We start from the raw sequence: 23,436 nt of genomic DNA on the forward strand, positions 1-23,436 counted from the left end.
AGAGAGAATTACTCTAGAGCCTGGTGGTCAGGGCACCCACCTGGGAAAGGGGACACACAGCTTCCATTTCCTACTCCAGTTAATATTTAATTATTTATACAAAGAAAGTGGAAACATTTCAACATGAAAGATTGAGACCTATTCCATAATATCTTCCCATAGCCTAGTGGTTAGGGCATTCACTTAGAAGGTGGAAGATCTGGGTTCTAGTCTCTGCCTCACACCTGGCAGAATTGGGATCTGATCCTGGGATTCCCAGATAAGGGCTCTAATCACAGAACTATTGGGCAAAAGGGGCACACAGCATAACCACCATATTTTCCTCCTCCTTCTCCAGTGATTTTGTGAATGGTTCCTATGTCTCCTTGTGACTCTAGCCCTCCCCAAAAAAAAAAATTTGGAGCCCAAATTATTTGGTGAATTCATGTTGGACTTGTGAATGGTTTTGGTTGGCATTTTTTTGGCAAAGAGATTATTGGTGTGAAAAAATTCACCCAGTTCTAGTCAGAGGAAAAGAACAGGTGAGGTGTTAAACCTGGTTTTAGATACATGAGTTCCTTCAGCTCTCTGCCCTGAGGAACATATTAGGGAGGACCATCTCAAGCATGAAAATGAAAACTAAGTCAAGCGGAGTGTCAGCTCCAACACTGGAGTACAAAGTGATGTTGATATGCTTGGTGGAGTTAATTTTATTCTCAATTAGAGTTCATTGCTGTGGGATACATGAGAAAGTTTCCCTATGGTGAGATTCATGAGCAATTTATGAGATATGCTGCTGGAGAAATAACAGTGACCAATGTTCGGTACATTTTTTGTATATCATTCAGAAAGCTGCCTCTTTTTTACATTTCAAATCACAAATGTTGCCAATATATAGAAAACAGGAAGATGGAAGTGGGATTGCCACAATTACTGTTTAATTAGTTACGACTGCCAGAAAACTCTTATTTTACTAATAAAGAATGAATATCTATGGAAGTCATTTCTCATTTTAAATACCTAATCTGATATAATAATTCAGTACAAAGAACTAAAAGAGAAAAGATGCTGTAAACTAATCATACCACAATCCAGGTGACAACTGTACTAGGCAGAACACTGTTGTTATTCTGCTGTCTAGTTGCTGTTGCTGAGAATGACGAAGTAGCAAAATTACATTTTCCCATTATTATTTCCAGACACACTCTGGCAATGGTTTGTTGACTCTAATAAAGCTTCAGACAAAGCTGTCAGCAGAGGAAATGGCAGAAGCAGAGCAAGGAACAACCTTCGCAACAATAAATGAATCTAAACCCTCAGTGATAGGTTGTGCGTTTTCTGATAAAATTTAATGTGAGTGTTTCAGAATCTATCATAAAACTGCAGCTGAATTCCAGAGGGATAAATATATTCTATCAAGTCACGGCACTCAAGATTTTGACAAACATAAATATATTATGAGGGATTAAAGAGTTAGAACCTTACCTGCTATAGTATTGAGGAACATCAAGTATTCAAAGTTAGAAATCTCTCGTCGCTGCCAGCGCTGAGTCATGTTGGAGGACTTATAAAGCTGTCTGGGAGTGGCCAGAGATATTCTCCTGGGAATTAAATGTAAAGAATGTTTATTTTAAGAAACTTGTTAAATTTTAAAGTACAGAGCAAAGTTATTGGTAGGATTTACATGACACTGTCTCAAAGCCTTTTTATTTTGTTTAATGAAGTCAACAAAACACTACCACTCTTATCTGAACAATGAATATTTCTTATATAAAAATCTCTATTTTATTTTAGCAGTGCTATAGCATTGCTAAAAATGCTAAACCCTCTGTGCCTTGGTCTTCCAGTTTTAAAATAGGATAATACTATTTCCATACATCACAGGATTATTTTGAGGATAAATACATTAAGGTGAATGAAAGCTGGCTTTGAGTGCGATATATTCCAGAATCACAGACAGAGGATATTTACACACCAATGAAGTTAGTGAATCCCCTCCCTGCAGCCTGCCTATCCCAGCTTTCAAACCCAACAAGTTCCAAGAACACCAGAGACTTTATCTTATATTTACTGTAATGGAGGCTGGGTTTGTTGAGGAAAGAAAAGAGGGGGCTGTGGAAGAAGACAGGAATTATTCCCTTTAGCTGTTGGAGTTAACTGAATTCAAAACTAAGAGTGGTGTTTGCTTGCAAGGCCTGAGAATTGAATTCAGGGCAAGCATTTAGTAATTTATTGTTGTTATTAATTATTATTACTATTATTAAACTTTCATGCTGTGGTAGCATCCACAGTTCAATTCAGATTCAGAGCCCTATTATACAACACATTGTACAGAGTTAGACACAGTCATTGTCCTAAACAGAGTTACCAAAGTATACATTTTAGCTCCAATACACAGCCATAACAACCCCCACATTTATGACTTCCAGACTTTATTACTGAGATTCCTATCTAGTAATGAAGCTACACCTCATAAAGCTCTGTTGGTATGTCTACAGTCAGAACTCTGGTGTGGTTCCCACCTCCAGGAGAAATATGCTAGCACTCATGGCCAAAAATTGTAGTGAGCCATGGTAGCAAAGGCAGCAGCTTGGGCTAGCTATCCAAGTACATACTCATGGGGTCTGGATAGGTGTGTACGCAGAGCCGCTACTCCCTCCTGCTGCTGCATGTGCAACTGCAGCGACGCTATTTTGATGAGAGCTAGTGTGCATATGTCTCCTCCAGCTAGGAATCACAGCCTAGCTCCTAGTGGAGACACATACTCTAAATGGTAGCAGCCCATCAGCTTAGCAACACATACAGGTTGCCACCGTTAACAGTCAAGTCTAAAATCTCTGTCCCTCCATAGGAATAATGCTAGCTGTCTAAGAGATCACTTTGCGCTCCATGAGCATGAACGGTCACAACAGCTAATGTCAACGGAAAAATAAAATTGTTGACTAAAAGGGGGAGATTTGAGAGTGCAGGAAACAGACCTTTCACAGCAGCTTGACCAAGTCTCTGGAACTTCTACAAAAGTGTGTCTGTGTACCTCACCACTTTCAGAATTAACTCAATATTCCTTTCTTTGACTCACTTTGTCCTGAATAAGTTCTTTACATACACAGATACACACTCTCTTTCACACAGAAACAAATAAATCCTATAAACTAAGCAAGCTATGTCTCCTACAAGCTAGAAAGGAAGAATGAGATTGTTATTTCTAGTCTTAAATACTTTGGAAATGCTCAGATATTACAGTTCTAAGGCCCACATTAATACCTAGGCATATGGAAATATTCTGTACATATATTTTATAAGTGAAGAATATAATTATGTATTTACAGATCTCTAAAATGAAGATATTGCTATTTGACAAAATATACCTTTTAGAAATACAGTATGATCACATTTATAATAGACTGTTTTATGGTACTGACCTCAACCTTAGCTATATTGGCCCCTGGCTTTATGAGTGTTTGTATAAGTTTATATTTAGGGACTTTAATATTACAATTTGTGACATCTTGGGCATTTTGGACACAGTTTAGTATATGGATTCTTGACTCAAACACTAATATCTCTGCTACTATAAAGAGTCCTGCTCAGAGATTTCTCAGTCTGTAGATGGCTGAAATAATAGTCCATAATGGCTCCAAAGGAACCAGTCAGGTCTAAAGATGTTAATTTAGCTAATGTGTATTCAGGCTTATATGTATGCTGCCCTTTTAAAGGAACAAAAGGCAAAAAATTCAGTGCTGTCAAGTCAGCAGAACATCTATTTGAATTTCTGTGGCTGAGGTTTCAGATCCACCTTTCTGCCAAATAGTACTAAATCCCTGTTTTATAGTGTCCACTATATGCATTATTCTTGTCCAATTCACAATTTTCCCAATCACATTTTATTAGTGAAAAATAACATAAAACATTATAGTAATTGTTACTTTTATTATAAATAAAATAAACAATATGCAATTAAAGTGGGAGGGCCTGAAAAGTTTGACCAGTCTATGAATAAATATATGTACATTTTATTTAATTATTTGTGGCCTAAATTTTCAACAGTGACTAGTGATCTGATTGCCATGAGTTCTGGATGCCCACCTTAAGACACTTTAAAGTGGCTGATTTTCAGAGGATGCTTGCTCAGCACTTTCTGAATATCAGGCCCCTTTAAAAGTGACAAGTTGGGCATCCAGAAACATTAATAATTGAAAATGTGAGCCATACATTTGCACACACAGATATTTACATACCTGCATATAGAGTGGACTCAATTTACAGAGCAGAGAATGAGCATTTATACACTTAATCTGAACCCACAGTTACCTTGATTTGTGCATATAAATTACCAGTGGTTTGTGAAAAATGGTGATGCTTACAAATGCAAATTAGACATGCAAATGTCTGTGCAACTACCTGCACACTTATTTGAAACCTGAGCACCCATCTCTCTACAGCAGCTGCTAAACTGTTGCCAGTTTTTATATTCTTAATTCTCTACAAAATCTGGGGAACCCAATGTACAATACATCTGACAAATATGCAGTATACAGAGCTCAGATTATATTATAAGTGATTTCCATTCTGTTGTGTGTTCCCACACACAGCCTTCTGAAACAATGTGAAGAACTGATTTAACATATTAGTAACTTATATTAAATTATACATAGATTAATAATTAGTTTGTAAAGCATAAGCTCAACCCCTAAGACAGTGTGTACTATCAAACACAAATAAATACATTAATTAAAATATACATAAAATATTACTACTAATAATAAATAAAGATCAGTACAATCTACTAATTTATTTTAGACTTGACCCAAAGTCCCCAAGGGATTCTCACAAATCTACAAAATGTCCACGAGTGCTACATTTTGCATATCTGATTCAATTGAAACATGTAGGAAAGCAAATGTACCCAGAGAGCTCGCTATTGACTATATATCTGAGGAATTTCAAGGAGTGTAATTTCAGCAGAGGCTGAAATAAATTATGCACAATAAATTGGTTCCATACCTACTTGTTTCAGGTAGCACAGGAAGAACCTAATGCTGTAAGTTTTGTTAAATCCATCCATCTTTGATCAAACTACACCTCTTTTAAGAAATGCTATCACAAATGTGGAGACGATTATATGGATCTGCTATCCTGGCTTTTTGGAAGATAGTAAATTCCCATCAGATCAATACCTTATTGTGCAGATTGCAGGCAGACCACTGATATACAGTAAGATACTCCAACTTTTAGAGCAGTACCATGTTCCAGATAGATTTACTAAATATCCTTATGACACTTTGTAGGGAAAACGTTACTACATAAGTGTGGTAGAAGCTCTTTTATTCCATTCATTTTCCACTTTATTAAAGCCAAAACTGTCTGATACAAAATCTCCATAAGTATCTTACCAAAAAGACAACGCCTGGGAAGAAAAGGCTTGGAAATGTCACAGGCTCTTTCTGACTGAGGAATTGTCAATATTCACTCTTAATCAAAGCTGTAAAAGGCTATTTATGCTAAGATGACATCCAGTTTCATTTTTTCCACCTCTCCTTTCACCAAAAGCAATGTCTACAACTAGCTTGATTGAGGTTTGGAAATCCGTCACTAAGTCACTGATGCAGAACATGTGGCAGTATTGAGCTGACAGTGAATTGAGTCACCAATGCCAGCTGAAAGAGACGTTGTTCTTCATCACGTGACTTCATCATTTGTATTTCCCCTCTAATAACTGGAGATACTGTTTTATATTATGGACTATAGCCCACACAATTTCAGCTTAAGGTGCAAGGACATCTTTAACAGTGAAGTACAATAAAGCATCTCTTATCAATTCACATTGATTTTTGCAAATTAAAAATTACTAAATCAAGTATTTCAATTCTGAATTAAAAGAAAGCTTCCAGGCTGTGACATTACAGTCTAAACAACTTGAAATAAAAACTGCAACAACAGTCTGTCCAATGGTACCAAACGTCTGCGCCACAAAGAAATTATAATCTTGGTATCATTTGTGAGACTCTCAGAGCACAAAAAAACTGACTGTATCAGAGATGGGTGACCTTGGTCTCTAAACCAGAGTGACCATAGTACTCAGGATTGACATGTAATGCTGAGTCCTTAGAAAACATGTGAACTTTATTGATGCTTCATGGACAACTTTGAAACAACCACACATGCAATCATTATTATTAGTTATTGTTATAACATTTATTCACATGATTTACTGATAGTCACATAACATTTACTTGTCTTATAACACATGAACCAGGGATCACCTAACTAAATTAATAGGCAGCAGATTTAAACACAACATAAGAGACAGTTATTCACCCTGTGCAGTAACTGTGGTTCTTTGAGATGTATCCCCCTAAAGGTGCTCCACTCTAGGTGTGCTTGCTCCCTAGGTGCTTCAGATTGCAGATTTTAGGTAGCAGGGATCATTCAGCCCCGGAATGCGCTGCCCACAGCCTCGGAATGCGCTGCCCACAGCCTCATGCCCTGCCCCAAGGCTATAAAGAACTGCATGGACAAACTGTTCTCAGTTCCTTATCTATTGCACAGCCCACTGTAAAGAATTTCAAAGCAGAGGGGAGGAGGGCAAGTATTGGAGCACCCATAGAGAGAGAGATTTCAAATAAACAGTTACTGGACTTGGTGAATAACCTTCTCTTCTTCTTTAAGTAGAGAACTATCGGTTCTCCACTTTGTGGAGGGGTGTAGCTTTGGAGCTGAGTGTAGTACTGAAGATAGAACAGGAGAGCCAAATATGGCATCAGAAGCTGAGGTATGAGTAACAAATGCATGAATGGACGTCCAAGTCATGGCTCTACATATTTCTGTGATGGGAACGTTCTTAAGAAAAAGAAGTAGAGAGAGATCTTGTGTTTGCTTGGTGAATAAACAGTCCTGAGCCCCCTCAGAGGCAGTGCATGTGAAGTCTCATGTGATTTATTACAAAGATGCCAGCAGCCATATATCCCAATATTCATGGATCGGTAACTGGTTGAAAGACAGGAAACAAAGGGTAGAAACAAATGGTCAGTTTTCAGAATGGAGAGAGGTAAATGTAGTGTTCCCCAGGTTTCTCTACTGAGACCAGTCCTATTCAACATATTCATAAATGATCTGGAAAAAGGGGTAAACAGTGAGGTGGCAAAAGTTGCAGATGATACAAAACTACTCAAGATAGTTAAGTCCCAGGCAGACTGTGAAGAGCTACAAAAGGATCTCACAAAATTGGGTGACTGGGCAACAAAATGGCAGATGAAATTCAGTGTTGATAAACGTAAAGTAATGCACATTAGAAAACATAATCCCAACTATACACATAAAATGATGGAGTCTAAATTAGCTGTTATCACTCAAGAAAGATCTTGGAGTCATTGTGGATAGTTCTCTGAAAACATCCACTCAATGCACAGCAGCAGTCAAAAAAGCAAACAGAATGTTGGGAATCATTAAGAAAGAGATAGATAGTAAGACAGAAAATAGCAGATTGCCTCTATATAAATCCATGGTACATGCACATCTTGAATACTGCGTGCAGACGTGATCACTCCATCTCAAAAAAGATATACTGAAATTGGAAAAGGTTCAGAAAATGATTAGAGGTATAGAATGGCTTCAGTATGAGGAGAGGTTAATAAGACTGCGACTTTTTGGCTTGGAAAAAGAGATGACCGAGGGGAATATGATTGAGGTCTATAAAATCATGACTGGTATGGAGAAAGTAAATAAGGAAGTGTTATTGACTCCTCCTCGTAGCACAAGAACTAGGGGTCACCAAATGAATTTAATAGTTAGCAGGTTTAAAACAAACAAAAGGAAGTATTTTTTTTCACACAACGCACAGTCAAGTCTGTGGAACTCTTTGCCAGAGGATTTTGTGAAGGCTAAGACTATAACAGGGTTCAAAAAAGAACTAGATAAGTTCACAGAGGATAGGTCCATCAAGGCTATTAGCCAGGATGGGCAGGGATGGTGTCCCTAGCCTCTGTCAGCCAGAAGCTGAAAATGGGTGACCGGGGATGAATCATGTGATGATTACCTATTGTGTTCATTCCCTCTGGGGCACCTGACATTGGCCCTTGTCGGAAGACAGGATAGTGGGCTAGATGAACCTTTGGTCTAACCCAGTATGGCCTTTCTTATGTTCTTATAGCTGGAGACAATTTCTGGCTCATGAGTGAGGGCTGACTTGGATTTTAGAGACTAAATTGGCTGAGGTTATGAACCTGTGTGAAGGGAGGAATGCTTTAGCCGTTACTGCATAGAGGCAAGCTCCTATGAACTTCAGACCTTGCTTGGGGGTTAAGGTAGACTTTCAGATGTTTAACTGTAGCACCGTTAAAGAAATGACTCTATGCCCCTCTGAATGGCCGTTGAAGCTGCAATGAACGGGCAATCATTGAGCAGGCAATCATTGAGTTATGGGAAAATCAGGGTTCCTTGTCTGCGAAGATGAGCTGATAAAACAGAAAGAACTTTCGAGAATACTCTGGGCACAGATGAGAGACCAAATGAGAGCACCATGTATTGAAAGTGCTCTTGAGACAGAGTGAAGTGTAGGTTCCTTCTGAAGGAGAGGTGTATTGCTATATGGAAGTAAGCATCTTGAAGGTTGAGGGCTGAGAACCAGTCTCCTGGTGCAATGATGGAATTATTGCAGCAAGAGTTACCATTTTGAACCTCTGAATCTTTACGAATCTGTTGAGTAATCTTAGCTCTAGAATAGGTCTCCACGCATCATTTTTTTTTTTGGAACCAGGAAGTACCTGGAATAAAAATCTTTCCCTCTGTGTTATGTGGGAACTGGTTCTATAGCACTCAGATTCAGGAAAGAGTCAATGTCCTGTTGCAAAAGGTGCTTGTGAGGGGGACTCTCACAAGGGATAGGGAAGGAGTTGGTATGAGGGGAGGGAGGTAAAGTGGATGGAGTATCCTGTTGAAATGATTTCCAACACTTACTTGTCCACAGTGATATGTTTCCAGTTCTGATGGAAATGAAAATGGCGGTCACCGAAATGAGGCGGACATGCAGACTGTTGCATCAGATAAGAATGGGCATGCTAACTGAGCACCTTGATCAACTCATCCAAATTGATATTTTGAAGTTGTGGGTTGTTAAGGACATGCCTGAGAAGTTGCTGGTGGGATGAGATCTCTGTGCCGTCTGGGACATACTGAATTCTAAATTTCCAGAGAGCACAAAGTGGCTCTAAAGTCTTTTACAGTATGCAGGGATTCATCCATTTTTTCCACAAACAACTTCAATCTGTCAAAAGGAAGGTCCTCAACTGTATTTTGGACTTCCTTTAGAAAACTAGACAGCTGAAGCCAGGAGGCCCTTCTCATGATTATCGCCGTGGAGATAGAATGAGCAGATATATCAGCGGCATCCAGAGAGAGGCCTGCAGAGAGGTTTTTGTGAGCAGTTGACCCCGAAGATGATCACCTGGAACTGCTCCCACTGGTCTGTTGGAAGATGCTCAATATATGCATTCAACTTTGAATAGTCAGTATAGTTGTATTTCACCACAAGGGCTTGATAATTGGCAATCTTTAATTGTCAGGTAGCCAGTGAGAATGACTTACACCCAGATAAATCAAGATGCTCTAAGTCTTTATTGTATGGAGTCGATTGAGCATCATGCTCTTTGCCATGATCATTCTCAGCATCAACCACAAATTCAGAGTCCTTGGAGAGGCCATAATATTTTTATCTGCCTTCTTACAGGTGGGGGTACTGGATCCGGGCTATGCCAAATTATTTTTGCAGGGTCTATCAATTCCTCATGAATAGATAGTGCGATGCAGGCAGATGATGAAATATGCAGAATGTCAAGTAATTTATGCTGTGACCTCCTCCAGTGGAATTTGCAAAGAGTCTGCTATCTTTTTAACGAGGTCCTGGAACTGTTTATAATCATCAGCCAAGGACAGTGAAGGAGGCATGACAGCTTCATCTGAAGTAGGGGAAGAGATATTAGTTGTACAGGTATTCGCTTTGTCCAATCTCACTTCCTGCTCCTCAAAGATCTCCTCTTGTGGATCAGGAACACTAGAGAGGAAGGCTGGTGGGGACTGCCTGCTCTTCTCCTGGTGAGAAACAATAGGGGCCCTTGAGATAAGCTGTGCAACGGTCCCAATACTGACACTGAGCAAGGGTGGAGGCACCCGAAGGTGGCCATATCAGCTACGTAGAGCATGACTCTCACAAGGATTGCCCAACTCCTTAGAGGTCTCAGGATAGAGACTTCCTTGATAACGGAAGGGAGAGTGCTGGACAGAAATGTGGGAGACTGAGGAAATGTCCCCATTGTCTTCCTCATCATCATCACTTAGTAGAGGTGGAACAATTATAGAGAAAGGCAGAGACTCAGTCGGTACTGGGCAAATCTTTAGGGATTGAGAGGTGGGTCAGTACTGCAAGTGGGTCGGTACCGAATGAGAGATTCAGGTGTTTCTGTTACTGCCAAGTCCTGAGGAAATTGAAACTCTTGAGGTACTGGAACAGTGGATGGTACTAATGAGACAAGCTGGGCAGAGGTAACCGTGGCAGAAGGTGCTGATGGTACCAAAGGTCTGATGCACTACGATGAATGATTGGTAGGTGTTGGTCTGGTCTTTTGCAGAGCCAAAGTGCTGCATACTGAAGTCCAAGCAGACTCTGTTGGTACTGATTTAAAAGAGCTGATCATCTTCTCTGTGCCAGTCCAATCACCTGATGGTACCAATCTTTAGAATCCTAGGCTTGCTGGTGGTCACAGTAGCTGAGGAACCTGCAGCCTTGTAGGTCCCAAGTCGGAGATCAGTAGTTGCCAAAGCATGACTGCTTTCTAGAGTCCTTTTGAGAGAATTCCAGGGATTTCCTCTTTGATCCTCTAGGGGAGTGTTGCACCGAGGAGGTGGAAGCACTCGACCTGTTTGGAGATTGTTGTATGGGCGGAGTACCCTGGCTGGAGTCAGAGGCTGATCAAAGCAAACTCTTCATCATGAGAAGATGTAGTTTAAGTTTCTAGTTCTTTCTGGCCCTCAACCTTCATTGCAAACAAAATTACACTTTTGGGGAATATGTAACTCCCCAAGGCAGTGCACTCACTGGGAGTGTCCATTACTGATTTGGGATAGCCTCTCAGCATGAAAGGCAACATTTAAATCCAGGGGAACTGTGGACACCCTCCCAGAGTTTACACTTCCCTGAGGGGGAGAAACAAAGAAAAATAGATGGAGAGACAATGGTCCTTATCTAAAAGTATAAGTAAAATCCTCTAAAGTTTTTTTTAATTATAACATTACTACCGCTAACTAACACAAAGAAAACTTTAAGAACTAACACTAACTATTAAGAATGATAGAAAATTACCGTTAAGGTAAGCTCAACTCAGATGCTGCTGAAGCTTCGTCTCAGGCTGAGGCAGTTGAGAAGAAACAGAGTGGTTCACCTACGCAACTCTACATAATCTCAGTGGAGGGCACAAGGCTGCGGGGAGTCCATGCATGGGCCAGACACTGCTACTTAAAATCTCTGATCTGACACGCATGGGGCACAAGTAGACCTAGAGTGGAACACCCATGGGCACACTACTCAAAGAAGAAGGAAGAACTTCTCCACACAATGCACAATCAACCTGGGGAACTTGCTGCTAGGGGATATTGTGAAGAAGTTACTCACCTTGTGCCGCAACCATGGTTCTTTGAGATGTGTGTCCCTATGGCTGTTCCACTGTAGGTGTATCTTTCCTAGGTACAGGGGTGCAGATACACCTACAGTGGAGCACGCACAGGGACACTACTTGAAGAAGAATACCAAAAGTATAACTGGGTTCTAAAAAGAATTAAATAAGGAGAATAGGTCCATGAATGGCTATTCGTCAAGATGGTCTGGGATGCAACCCTATACTCTGGGAGAAATAACAGGATCCAAGATTTTAAAAAGTGACTTCTCTTTTATCCTCAATTAACAGGTGCCCAGCTTGAGACACTTCAGTGGAACCAGATTTTCCCAGGTGCGTGCTCAGTACTCTCTCAAAATCAGGCCCCATTAAGGTGTTTTATGATGGGCACCCAACAATTAAGGCACCTGAAATCACTAGTCATTTTTGTCCTAGTCATGGTTAGAAGTGTGTGAGGAAGGAAGAGTATATACCTTGCTCATTCCTATGGCTGTTGGGGTTTTTGTTTTTAATTATCTTATTAACGCTATACATCCCTGCTCTGTAATGACTGGGCTATTGGCTATTCTAGAGTGGGCTCTATTTCTCTTCAGCCATCAAGTTATATAGTATTGTGCAGTGGGTCTCTCTCAATCTCCCTCTTTGAAGCTGTTCCACTTTGTCCACAATGCTTGCATAGTCATTGGGCCAGAAAAAAAAAGTAAGAAAGACTACAGCCTGATGGTTGGGGCACTCACCAGGGGTGGCTCCAGGCCCCAGCATGCCAAGCACATGCTTGGGGCGGAGGGGTGCTCTGCCGGTCTCCGGGAGGGCGGCAGACAGGGTGCCTTCGGCGGCATGCCTGCGGAGGGTCCGCTGGTCCTGCAGCTTCGGTGGACCTCCCGCAGGAGCACCTGTGGAGGGTCCGCTGGTCTCACAGCTCCAACGGAGCCGCAGCACCGGTGAGTGGCAGAGTGCCCCCTGCGGCATGATTCTGTGCTTGGGGTGGTGAAATGTCTAGAGCCGCCCCTGCACTCACCTTGGTTTTGGTAGAATACCTGGATTCCAGTCCCTGCTCCAGTGCAGAGATTCAAACCCAGGTCTCCTACCTTCCAAGTGAGTGCCTTAGCCATAGAGCTATTACATAAAGATGAGGGAAAGCAGTATTACTACCTCTTCCTCCTCTATTTTTGTGAATCTTGCCCTTCATTTCCTTTGCTTTGATTAAGAATACTCAAAATGAAATATTTTGTTTCAGATTTAAAATTACAGGTTTTATTTGACCTGAAACAAAATTTTTCCAACTTTTTTCATTCACCAAAAATCCAGAAAAAAATTGGTTCAACCCAAAACAATTGTTTTCCCTAATATTTTTGAATAATCAGCAAACTGAAAATTAGTTATTTGCACTTTCAGGACCTCAATTTTATACTTCATCCTCATTGTAACTCCTGGTAAAATAACGCCTTGTGATACCATATTGCATTGATTCAGTGCTGGTTAAGAGGTAAGAGTTACTACTACTACTTCCTGCTGCACTTATACAATAAATGAGTATGGACAACATTTGCAAATTTGAATGCCTAATTCCATATTCAGGTACCTTAATAAAAGTGACATTTTCAAATATGCTAAGAACCTGCAGCTTCTAATGACTATGTTTGATCACTACTTCTGAAAACCAGGCCGCTTGTAATAGGGACCAAAATATAGTTTTATGAACGTAACTTTAGATATCCAAAATTAAAATTGCAGGTGTATAATGTTTAGGTTAGGCTGAAAACTACTTTGTAATGAAGTTAGAACAATTATAGTGCAATGTACATCATCTTGTTAAGTACTGTAGGACTCAGTAAAATCATGCAGCTGAACTACTGTACTATAAATGTTCTCCTTCATTACAGGTTCTCTCATATTTCCAGATAATGACTTTATTATAAATATGGCCTGATTTTTTAATGGAATGTTGAAAATATTTGCCAATATTATTTTCACATTGCATTAGTGAATTATGTACATATAGTTTTATAAGATAAAGACAAATACTCCAACAAAGTGCACAGCTAAAATACACGAGTTGTGTATTTAGGGAGTTAGATATGCATGGATCTGAAGACTGCAACAGGGCTGCCCAGAGGGAGGGGCAAGTGGTGCAATTTGCCCCAGGCCCTGCAGGGGCCCCAACAAGAATATAGTATTCTATAGTATTGCAACTTTTTCTTATGCAAGGGGCCCCTGAAATTGCTTTGCCCCAGGCCCCCTGAATCCTCTGGGCGACCCTGGACTGCAATAGAAACCTTAGTCTCAATCAGTAGTGGACTTGGTTCTTTGGAATGATCACTTCCCTGCTCCTCCACCCGAGATAGCATTATGCTTTCTCTGCTCTCCCCCTACATTGAGCTCTAGAGTTTAGCAGTAATTAGGAAATTCACAGATTCCCCTAGTACTGTACAAGGGCTTCAGGGGCCTATTTAGGCTCTGTAGCTCAGAGTGTGCTGATAATGGAAATTGTCACTCCTAGATCACGTATGTGCATGTATTGCATACCAGACCATTAACAAGTCTTCTGTACCGGCTTACAGAAGACACTCAGGATTCAGGTGGGTGATGGAGGATGATTGCTTTCTGTGGCTAATTCACCTGAATACTCAGTGTGGGAGTAAGCATTTTATCTGGCATCCTCCCAGAAGAGGTTGGAAGAGGACAAAAGACCCAGGCTGCACTCTGTAAAAGCAGAGGAGGGAGCAGATTTAGAGTATCAGAAGCTAAGACTGCAAAGGAGGGAAAGTCTGGAGTTGGACTGAGGCTAGGGTGGCCAGGTGCCCGGTTTGACTCTAGTGACCGGACACCCAAAGTCCAGTTACAGCAGGCAGGGGAGGTCAGGAGGGGTTGGGTCATCACCTGTGCCAGCCCCGACTCAGTTGGGGCTGCCTCCTATCTTGTCGGACAGCTGCAGCTCTCAGCCCCAGAAAAGCAGGCGAGTCCCTCCTGACCCAGGCGGGGAGGTAGGAGGGGAAAAGCAGCGAGCGATGGGGGGACGGGAGTGGATTGGGGTGGAGCCTCAGGGGAGAGACAGAGCAAGGGCAGGGCCTCAGGGGGAAGAGATGAGCAGGGGAGGTTCCTGCACTTCTGCTGGAGTGTCTGTTTTTTAAATATTACCAAGTTTGCAACCCTAGGAGGCCTGGATGTGAAGGCAAAAGAGCATCACTCCCTGGTGCAAGGGTTGGTGCATGCATGCAGTCAGGCCCCAGAAAATGCCAGAAGGAAAGATGAACATTGGTCTTTCCACAGAAGACAACAGCTGGTAGGAATGATGGGGAGTTTTGAAGGAGGGTGAGTTGTCTCAGAGGCTTAGCGGAGCTCTTCACATAATGTAGGTAATGGAAATGGAAGGCTCCTCTGTGTGTTTTGACAATGCTGTGAACCTGCATGCAATTTGTTAATGCTTCGAGCTGGTTTTACTATGTATTTTTATACAGCATGTAGATTTGTAAACTTGAGCCTTGAGTTTGCATATTTTTAAATGTATTTCCCTCTTAATCCTAGAAGCAGGAGAAGAATAATTTAATATAATTAGAATAAGATGGGGAAACTTGGAAAGTGCAAAACACTTTATATACTGATGGATGGTAAAACCAAAACCAAAAATGTTTTTTGCCATTGGAAAAGGCAAAAGAACCCAAACAAAACTGTTTGGCAAAACCAAAACATGCCCTACCTCAGTTCATGTCTTCAGTTTTAATACTCAAAGCAGCATATCAATTTTTGCAAAAATGTCACCTCAAAAACAAACAAGCACACAGTTCTTTCAATGTTTAAACAACAAACAATTTCAATCAGCTTTATTCTGTTTGCTTACTGGAGTGGCTCATTTGCTAAAATGTTAAAAAAAATTGTTGATTTAAAATACTTTTATATAATGCTGGTTTTCCATAACAACATATCATATCATTAAGTTAAAAACATTGCTGCTCAAGGGACCCTGAAGTGATGGGAATTCCAGACCCCTTGCAATAGTAATATTTTAATATTCACAAATATCAACCATTCTGAGTCTGCAAGCATATAAACACAACACAGCATAAAATATTTTAATGACATTACCTTGCTTGTGGCAAACCATAGCTGGTTCCCACTCCAACACGAGGTAAGCTGTACACAACTTTTTTTACTGTTGCTTGGTCAGGAAAATTAAACATAACCGAGGCTGTGATAAGAGGAAAAAATGTGACTTAAAACACCACAAAAGACCAGAAATCTGTTTCTTTACCAGATAATTCACAATATATTTTCAAAAGGCTTCTCAGAATTTATTTGGAAGGGTAATCCAGCTACACATATATCTTACTGTGAGCCAAGAGTCTTTAAAACTTTCAGTATTCTCAAGGCTGGAGAATGGGTACTTCTGAAAATGTTCTGTGCTCTGAGTAACACAGTGTAAAGCTAATTATCTTCTTTGGCTCTAATGTGTATCCCCTCCTTGCAGGAAATATAGATTGTGTGTTGCAGGGGAAGGGTGGTACATCACACATTCAAGTTATGGGTTGTATGGAATTTAGTCCAGTGATTAGTGCATTCAAAACTTGCCAGACCAGGGACTGGGTGACTACCTCCCCTCTTCAGTTGAAGGGCAGAACTTACATCACTGCTCCCTCATAGTGACTATACTGTTGACACCCCTCATCAACCATCTGTTCCTGAGTCTGCTTCAAGGAAACTAATTGTTTGGGCCCATACATACTGTTTGTTGAAGGGGAACAGCTGACATGATTCCAACACCTATTTTTAGGTTTGGCAGAATTCTATTTTTATTATTTTATAATTTCAACATGTAATATCAATGTTAAATTTTAAGCTTTTTTCAATTTTTATCTCCTTAAATTTTCACAGATATGAAAAATTTGTGCATTTTATTTTATATCTATATATCTATATAGATATATAGATATATATTTTAACTTTCACAAATGTGGTAAAGTATGGGGAGATCAGACAATTATTTAATGACAGAAGATGTTGAAATTCAAAAAGTTTAAGCTTTATAACCATTAAAATACAAATTATCAACATCACGTCAAAACATACAAAGTAAACAGCCTTAAAATCAAAGTCTAATAAATTCTCAAGAAGCACTTTTCTTACTTTGCCTATCTGTAAATTCTGATCATCATCAACAGAAATATTTTTCATTAATTTGTGTGTCCAGTAAAATTGATGTTTACCAACTTTTATTGATAAAACTCTAATCCTTCCATGCCTAGCTATGTTCAGCATGAAGGGAATTTTTCCCCTCAGAAGACTGGTGGGACAGTGGTGTTTTAACACTTTGCAGTAGAGACCCTAATAAGTGCTACTTGTAATATTATGCTTTTGTGGTAAAATCATTGTATATGGTTGCTCTGTGTGCATTTGGGGATTGCGTTCTGGAGACCCACTTAGTGGAAAAGATTCTTCTGGTTTGTCAAAATGGCAGGAGTCCGCTGGAGGTATTGTATCGCAAATGTGAACACAGAGCTGGAAATGAGATAGCTATGGTATGCAGTGAGTATTAACGTACAGATGGGCTTTACTATTGTGCACAGTTTAAAGCATCTCTAAGTCTGAGTTCAGTTCTTCACATGAGAAATGCGTTGGTTAGGAGATTTTGGTATTTTTCCATTGGGCTGGATTCCAAGTTGGTTTCTGTCACTTTGGGAGATCAATATGTGCAGTATCACAGAAGTGGTATGAAAAGTGATTTACTTTCATATACATTCTGAAACTCTACATCTTTATTTCAATAAAAGTTGTGGGCCAATCAAGCTAACTAGACACTGTGTGGAGCAAACTTAGACAAATAATTTAAAAAAAACCAATTATTTGACAAATGTCAACTCTTTTACTGTTTTTAAATTATTCATGAATAGAACTGCAAATATTTCAAATTTATTCATTATTCAAAATTAGTCACTTTTTTCAACAAATGAATTCTAGCTCAAAGATCTTTCGTTAACAGTTCATTGTGAATTGTCAACACTTGTGCTGTTATTAATTAGCTATGTAAATTACATGCTATTGCGTTCACTAAATAGGCAACTTGGACAAACAACAGTACAATTCTCAAATTGTATTTTAAAATATAAAATTTGAAAATTTCACTGTTAATTAAGCAATTGAAAAAAAATCACTTTTGGCATATATCAGCCATTCAGACTTAAAATCCCCCCCCCTTTTTTTTTTTTTTTTTTTTTTGAGTATTTGCACTAGTAAGGCTATTGCACTAGAATATTTTCAGAAAATGGAAGCAAAGGGTATGAGGACATAACAGAAGCAAATCTGTTTAAAGTTCTGAACAATGATGCATGTGTGACAGAGTGCATGGAGTGAACAGATGAGCCTGCACTCTGATCACTCAGCTGTTAATTAGTTCCCCCTCCAGAGGAAGCTGACTGGGGTAATCAGACTGGCATGTTTGGTGGGATAAACATTCACTTAGCCATCAGCCCAAGTCTCATAAAGAGGCACAGGAAGGAATAGCCAGGGACGAGGAAACAGAGAGAGGAACAGAGCTAGCTAAGCCCAGTCATATAAAAGCTTCAGAAAAGGGAGACCTCTGTTCCCCGCAAGTCCTGAGGAGAGGGCCCAAAGCACTGCAGATATTGTAAATAGATTGTTGCATGGGGACTAAAGCGATATTGGTGGAGGGAACTTGAAATAAAAGGTCACTGACTGCATACCTCATGCAGTCTGTGCAGTTTCTGCTAGGAAGCAGATAGGAGAGGTCCTATGCTCTGTTACAGTATGGAAAATAGTAGCAGCACTTACCAGCTTCAGAGTGTAGTCTTTATTCATCAAAACTTGTTGTCCGAGTGCCAGATTAAAATCCATATTAATGGCCCATTGACAAATATTTTCTATATCAGATGTAGTGAATAAATCCAAGTGTGAGGGATTACTGAAGGAAAATGGCATTTTTCAAAACAAACTACAAAGTTTTAATTTGGGGACGAATGGATACCACCCATAAAAACTACCAGCAGATACCTTATACCAAATAAATGAACAACATAAAGACATACTTCTATTTGCCATAAACACTTCCAAAGCAGTGTTCTGGAGAAGATAACGTCTTGAAAAAACAGCTCGAATCTCACTGAACATCCATTTTCCATGAAGGCCTTCTGTGTAGGCAAGAACCTAAAATAAATAAGGGAAAACAGACACTTATTAGAAGATGTTTTGACAGTACCACAAGTTTTATGCTTCAACAAAATCAGGGTAAGCTTATCTTGTTGAACTTTATGGCACTCAAAAACATTAAGTTCAAAGGTGGACTGAAATGTTTTTAAAAGATAAAGTCTGGTTATAGTCAGAGATGTGGCTGTAAACATGGCACCTTCATAATGTGTATATATGCTTCTCATGCATCATATAAACTTATTTTACTTAGGCAAAAAATGTCCTGCAGTCAAGCACCAGGGAGTGAATAAAGTTCACTTGTAGATAAGTAAGTTATAGTCTATTTTGCAACATGAATGAGACAGAAATGCCTGTTAAGTTCTGAATCCACAGTTTTATTGTTGCTGATGTGTTGTATAAAAGTAAAGAAATAATATGACTTGACAGTCAAATCTCTAATTTGAGTTTACAAGGCTATGAGTTAGAAAAATCCGTGAACCAATATGAGAATAATTGAAGTGCAGATGTCATTGTTACAATAATTTTTCTAAGATTAACCACATTTTATTATTCCAAATCATTAACAAAATATGGTGACATGTATTTCTCTGTAATTTTAAATACAATATGAAGATATTTTAAAACATTAGCTGGAAAGTAGCACTGCTTTTCTAACTTGCCAAGTCCCAAATTTAAGGTTCTGTTTGCTGTAACACTTATTGACAAGATACCTAGACCATTTCACTTTTCTGTCATTCCTCAAACTGCTTGAAGTGATGTCTCTTCACATTAGTGCTTAGATATTAATGATGCATCTTCATAGATACAAAGCTGTTTAGTTCAGTTTTAGAATATTCCGTTTATGTTCAAGTTACATAGTTTCTGGTATTCTCACAAAATAATATATTTTTGTTATGCATTTCTTTTCTTCTTTGCATAATAAAAATAACAATCCTTTTCAGAAGGAATAATAATAATTGTAAATCAACTTCTGAAACAGTCTAAGATATTAGTGGTTTCTTAGAAGAAAGCTGGACAGGAAGAGCAGTGAACTATGATGCTCTTCATGGTTCGTGTAGACCCTATAATATACAATTTTTGTTAAACATATGTGTACTCAAGACTCTGGGAGGAGATAAGGAGGCAAATCTTTGGATTTAAAAAGCTAAAAGTAGCTAATGGACAGTAGCAATTATAACTGGAATTTTTTTTTATCAGGTGTGTAAAATGTGTATAGTTGTAATGAGGGTGCCGTGTATGCCGCACCTAGTAGCTTTGCCACAGAACTCATCCCTTAACACAAAATTGTGCTCCAGCACTTCAGCTTTCACTTAAAAAAAAATTCTAGCCCTCATGTGAGACTTGTGGTGGGGTGGAGTTAGGAAAAATATTTTATTTACTGATATTATTGGTCATTTAAAACAAAATATTTCAGTTACAGTGTCTTGGCATATATAAATATTCAAAATATTACAATATTTTGTACATTAATAATATTTATCAGCATATTATACATTGACCATACCTTGATATAGCATTACTCCTTTTTTTTCTTCTTCAAATTATTCAAACACAACCACACAACTATAACCTGATATATGTATATTTAACCATTCCTACAAACTTTTTTATTGGAAAGCTGAATGTTCTCTTGGGGCAAAGGTGTTGAGTATCAGGAGACAGAAAGCATGGAAAATTAGAGGAAAGCAGGATGTATTCAATTATTGTCCTCTATTTCCTTCCTGACTATCTATTGTTGTTATAAGATTAGTGTGTCCATATCAGAGCATCTCAATTATTTAATAGACAAAATCCCACCATACATGTCATCAGTCCTGTTCGAGTTCTAGCTCTAGCATTATTTCTTTCTTTCAGGATGGACTTCCAAAACATTTTTACCATCCAGCATTCCAATATCATGTGTAGGAAACAGGTCCTGGCTGTTTTCCATTTCATACAAATAGCTGGGGCAATATTGTATTTTTTTATCTAGAGATGGAGAAGAATAGTACCAGATAGTACTGAACGTGTACTTTCTGGCTAGTGCTGGATCCATTACTTACTGTCTGCGTTAGATCATTCCAGCCATTCTTTTGTTATTCCACATTTAAAGTCTGTAATCCATAACTTAACAGATTCATGCAGTTTGTCTGTTAAAAACAGTCATGAAGTTGGAGAGACAAGGTGGGTGAGGTAATACCTTTTATTGGATCGACTTCTGTTGGTGAGAGAGACAAGCTTTCTCGTGTCACAGAGTGCTTGTCTCTCTCACCAACAGAAGTCCACCTTGTCTCTCCAATATCCTGGGACCAACACCACTACTACAACTCTGCACAGTTATGAAGTTGTATGTTCTAGACAGACATGTTGATTACTGAAACTTCAAGCCCTTGCATGAAATTAAGAATTAAGAATACTTTTCAAATTAAGAATACTTTGTTCCTTTCTTTTCTGAAAATGTTTTTAATAACGTAAACAATCAGTATAAACTCATTGTGCTTTTTTTTTTAATATCACCTACATCAATTTGTTTTAAGGGTAGTCCATCCCTGAAGAAATCATAGACTCATAGCCTGTAAGGTCAGAAGAGACCATCATGATCATCTAGTCTGACCTCCTGCACATTGCCACATGAGGAAACAGAACCTCACGCACCCCCTCCTGTAATAGTCCCCAAACCTCTGGCTGAGTTACTGAAATCCTCAAAACATGATTTAAAGACTTCAAGTTACAGAGAATCCACCTTTTACAGTAGTTTAAACCTGCCAATGACCTATGCCCCATGCTGCAGAGGAAGGCGAAAAAACCCAGGGTGATCCGGGGGAAGATTTCTTCCTGATCCCAAATATGGCAGTTAGCCCTTGAGTATGTGGGCAAGACCCACCAGCCAAACACCCGGGAAAGAATTCTTAATAATAACTCAGAGCCTGTCACATCTAGTATCTCATTTTTCCTTTCATTTATGTGATATTTGTCTCAATATTAAAATAATTCCTTATGTAGAACATGTTTGAAAGCACTATTTTTTTATTTCTGATATTACTGAGATCTGCTCTTTTTATCTGGTCAGGCGCCTTACACATGCTTAGGTTTTGAAAGATTAGATTTTTATCACTGTATCGATTTCACTGTACACACAAACTGAAAAATATTTACATCAATAATAATTGAAATTTACAGAAAAAGTAGAAAAATGCTGCTTGAGAACTCACTAGAGTTTCATTTAAGGGTATTTACTTTGTATATTTTGACATGTGATGTTGAAAATGTTTGTTTTAATGGTTATAAAGCTTTATCTTTTTGACTCTCAATGTCTGTTGTCATTAAATAATTGTAAGATCTTCCCCTAATAATTTCCTACAACTGTGTAAATTTAAACCAATAAAAAGACAAGAAAGATGTAAAAATAAACTTCAATATTATCTATAGAAATTATTTTAAAAAATCAAATACTGCCAACCGTACATATGCTCAATGATTATGTACATTTTAAAATAACACGTATTGTTTTATGGGTGCTGGAATTTTGAACTATGTAACAATTATATAATGAGATTGTTTGTCAGTTTCAGTTCTTACACCCAGTGGTTTCTCCTGGTTAGAAATCCATTCTAGTTTTGCCCTGATTTATGCTACCCATAGTATCTCTTGAAATTTGGTAGCACCAGGCCTCCTATCTCAGCTGGACATCTCAATTATTCCATTTTGATTCATGGTTTCTGGTATAACATTCAAAATCTCCGAATAATTTTTAATTTTGTGGTAAAATATTGTTTTCAGTCTGTAAAGGGAATCATAGAAAATGTATACAGGACCATGGGTAGGACATTCATTTTAAGTACTTTAATTCTATCAGTCCATGTCCCCTTGCCTAGGTCACAGTAAATAATTTTCATTAATGGCTCAGTATTTACTTTAAACAGCTCCACCACTTTAAATGATATATTAATCCCTAAATATCTAATTTATTATCCACTATTTTCAGTAGACGTTCTTCATTTTTATGTATCTTTTGCAAAGGCACAGTATCTCTGATTTAGAATAGTTTAGTCTATTCCATTGATTCCTGATCAAACACTTCAATTATTTCTAGTAATACTAGAAATTTATATCTTATATTAAAAGAATAAGATTGTCAGTGTCATAAACAGATGGTTAAGGGTTAATGTCTCTCTTACCTGGAAAGGGTTAAGAAGCTCAGTGAACCTGGCTGACACCTGACCAGAGGACCAATGGGGGGACAAGATACTTTCAAATCTTCGTGGAGGGAAGTCTTTGTTTGTGCTGTTTGTTTTGTTGTTTGTTCGCTCTTGGGCCTAAGAGGGACCAGACGTGCACCCCAGGCTTCCCCAATCTTTCTGAAACAGTCTCTTACGTTCAAAATAGTAAGTATTAGCTAGAAAAGGTGGATTAGTCTTATGTTTATTTTCTTAACTTGTGAATGTGTATTTTGCTGGAAGTATTTTTACCTCTGTTTGCTGTAACTTGAATTTCAGGCTAAGGAGTGGGGAAGTCCCTCTAGTCTATATGAGCTGAATACCCTGTAAACATTTTCCATCCTAATTTTACAGAGATAATTTTTACTTTTTCTTTCTTTAATTAAAAGCTTTCTTTTTTAAGAACCTGATTGATTTGTTTCCCTTTTTTAAGACCCAAG

The 23,436-nt window shown here is 38.8% G+C and overlaps 1 protein-coding gene across 10 annotated transcripts in view; it reads right to left on the reverse strand.

Moving 5' to 3' along the window:
- NBEA (neurobeachin) overlaps window positions 1-23,436 on the reverse strand; it is an 881,590-nt gene that overhangs the window by 155,186 nt on the left and 702,968 nt on the right. For all 10 annotated transcript variants that reach the window (XM_050937106.1, XM_050937099.1, XM_050937102.1 and 7 more), the window contains 3 exons: window positions 18,680-18,797; window positions 15,726-15,828; window positions 1,465-1,580 (listed from right to left, as the gene is read on the reverse strand). In XM_050937106.1, the coding sequence (XP_050793063.1) occupies window positions 1,465-1,580; window positions 15,726-15,828; window positions 18,680-18,797 (337 nt within the window). The remainder of the gene's footprint in view (window positions 1-1,464; window positions 1,581-15,725; window positions 15,829-18,679; window positions 18,798-23,436) is intronic.

This window comes from Gopherus flavomarginatus, chromosome 1 (genome assembly GCF_025201925.1).
Source record: "Gopherus flavomarginatus isolate rGopFla2 chromosome 1, rGopFla2.mat.asm, whole genome shotgun sequence".
NCBI lineage: Eukaryota > Metazoa > Chordata > Testudines > Testudinidae > Gopherus > Gopherus flavomarginatus.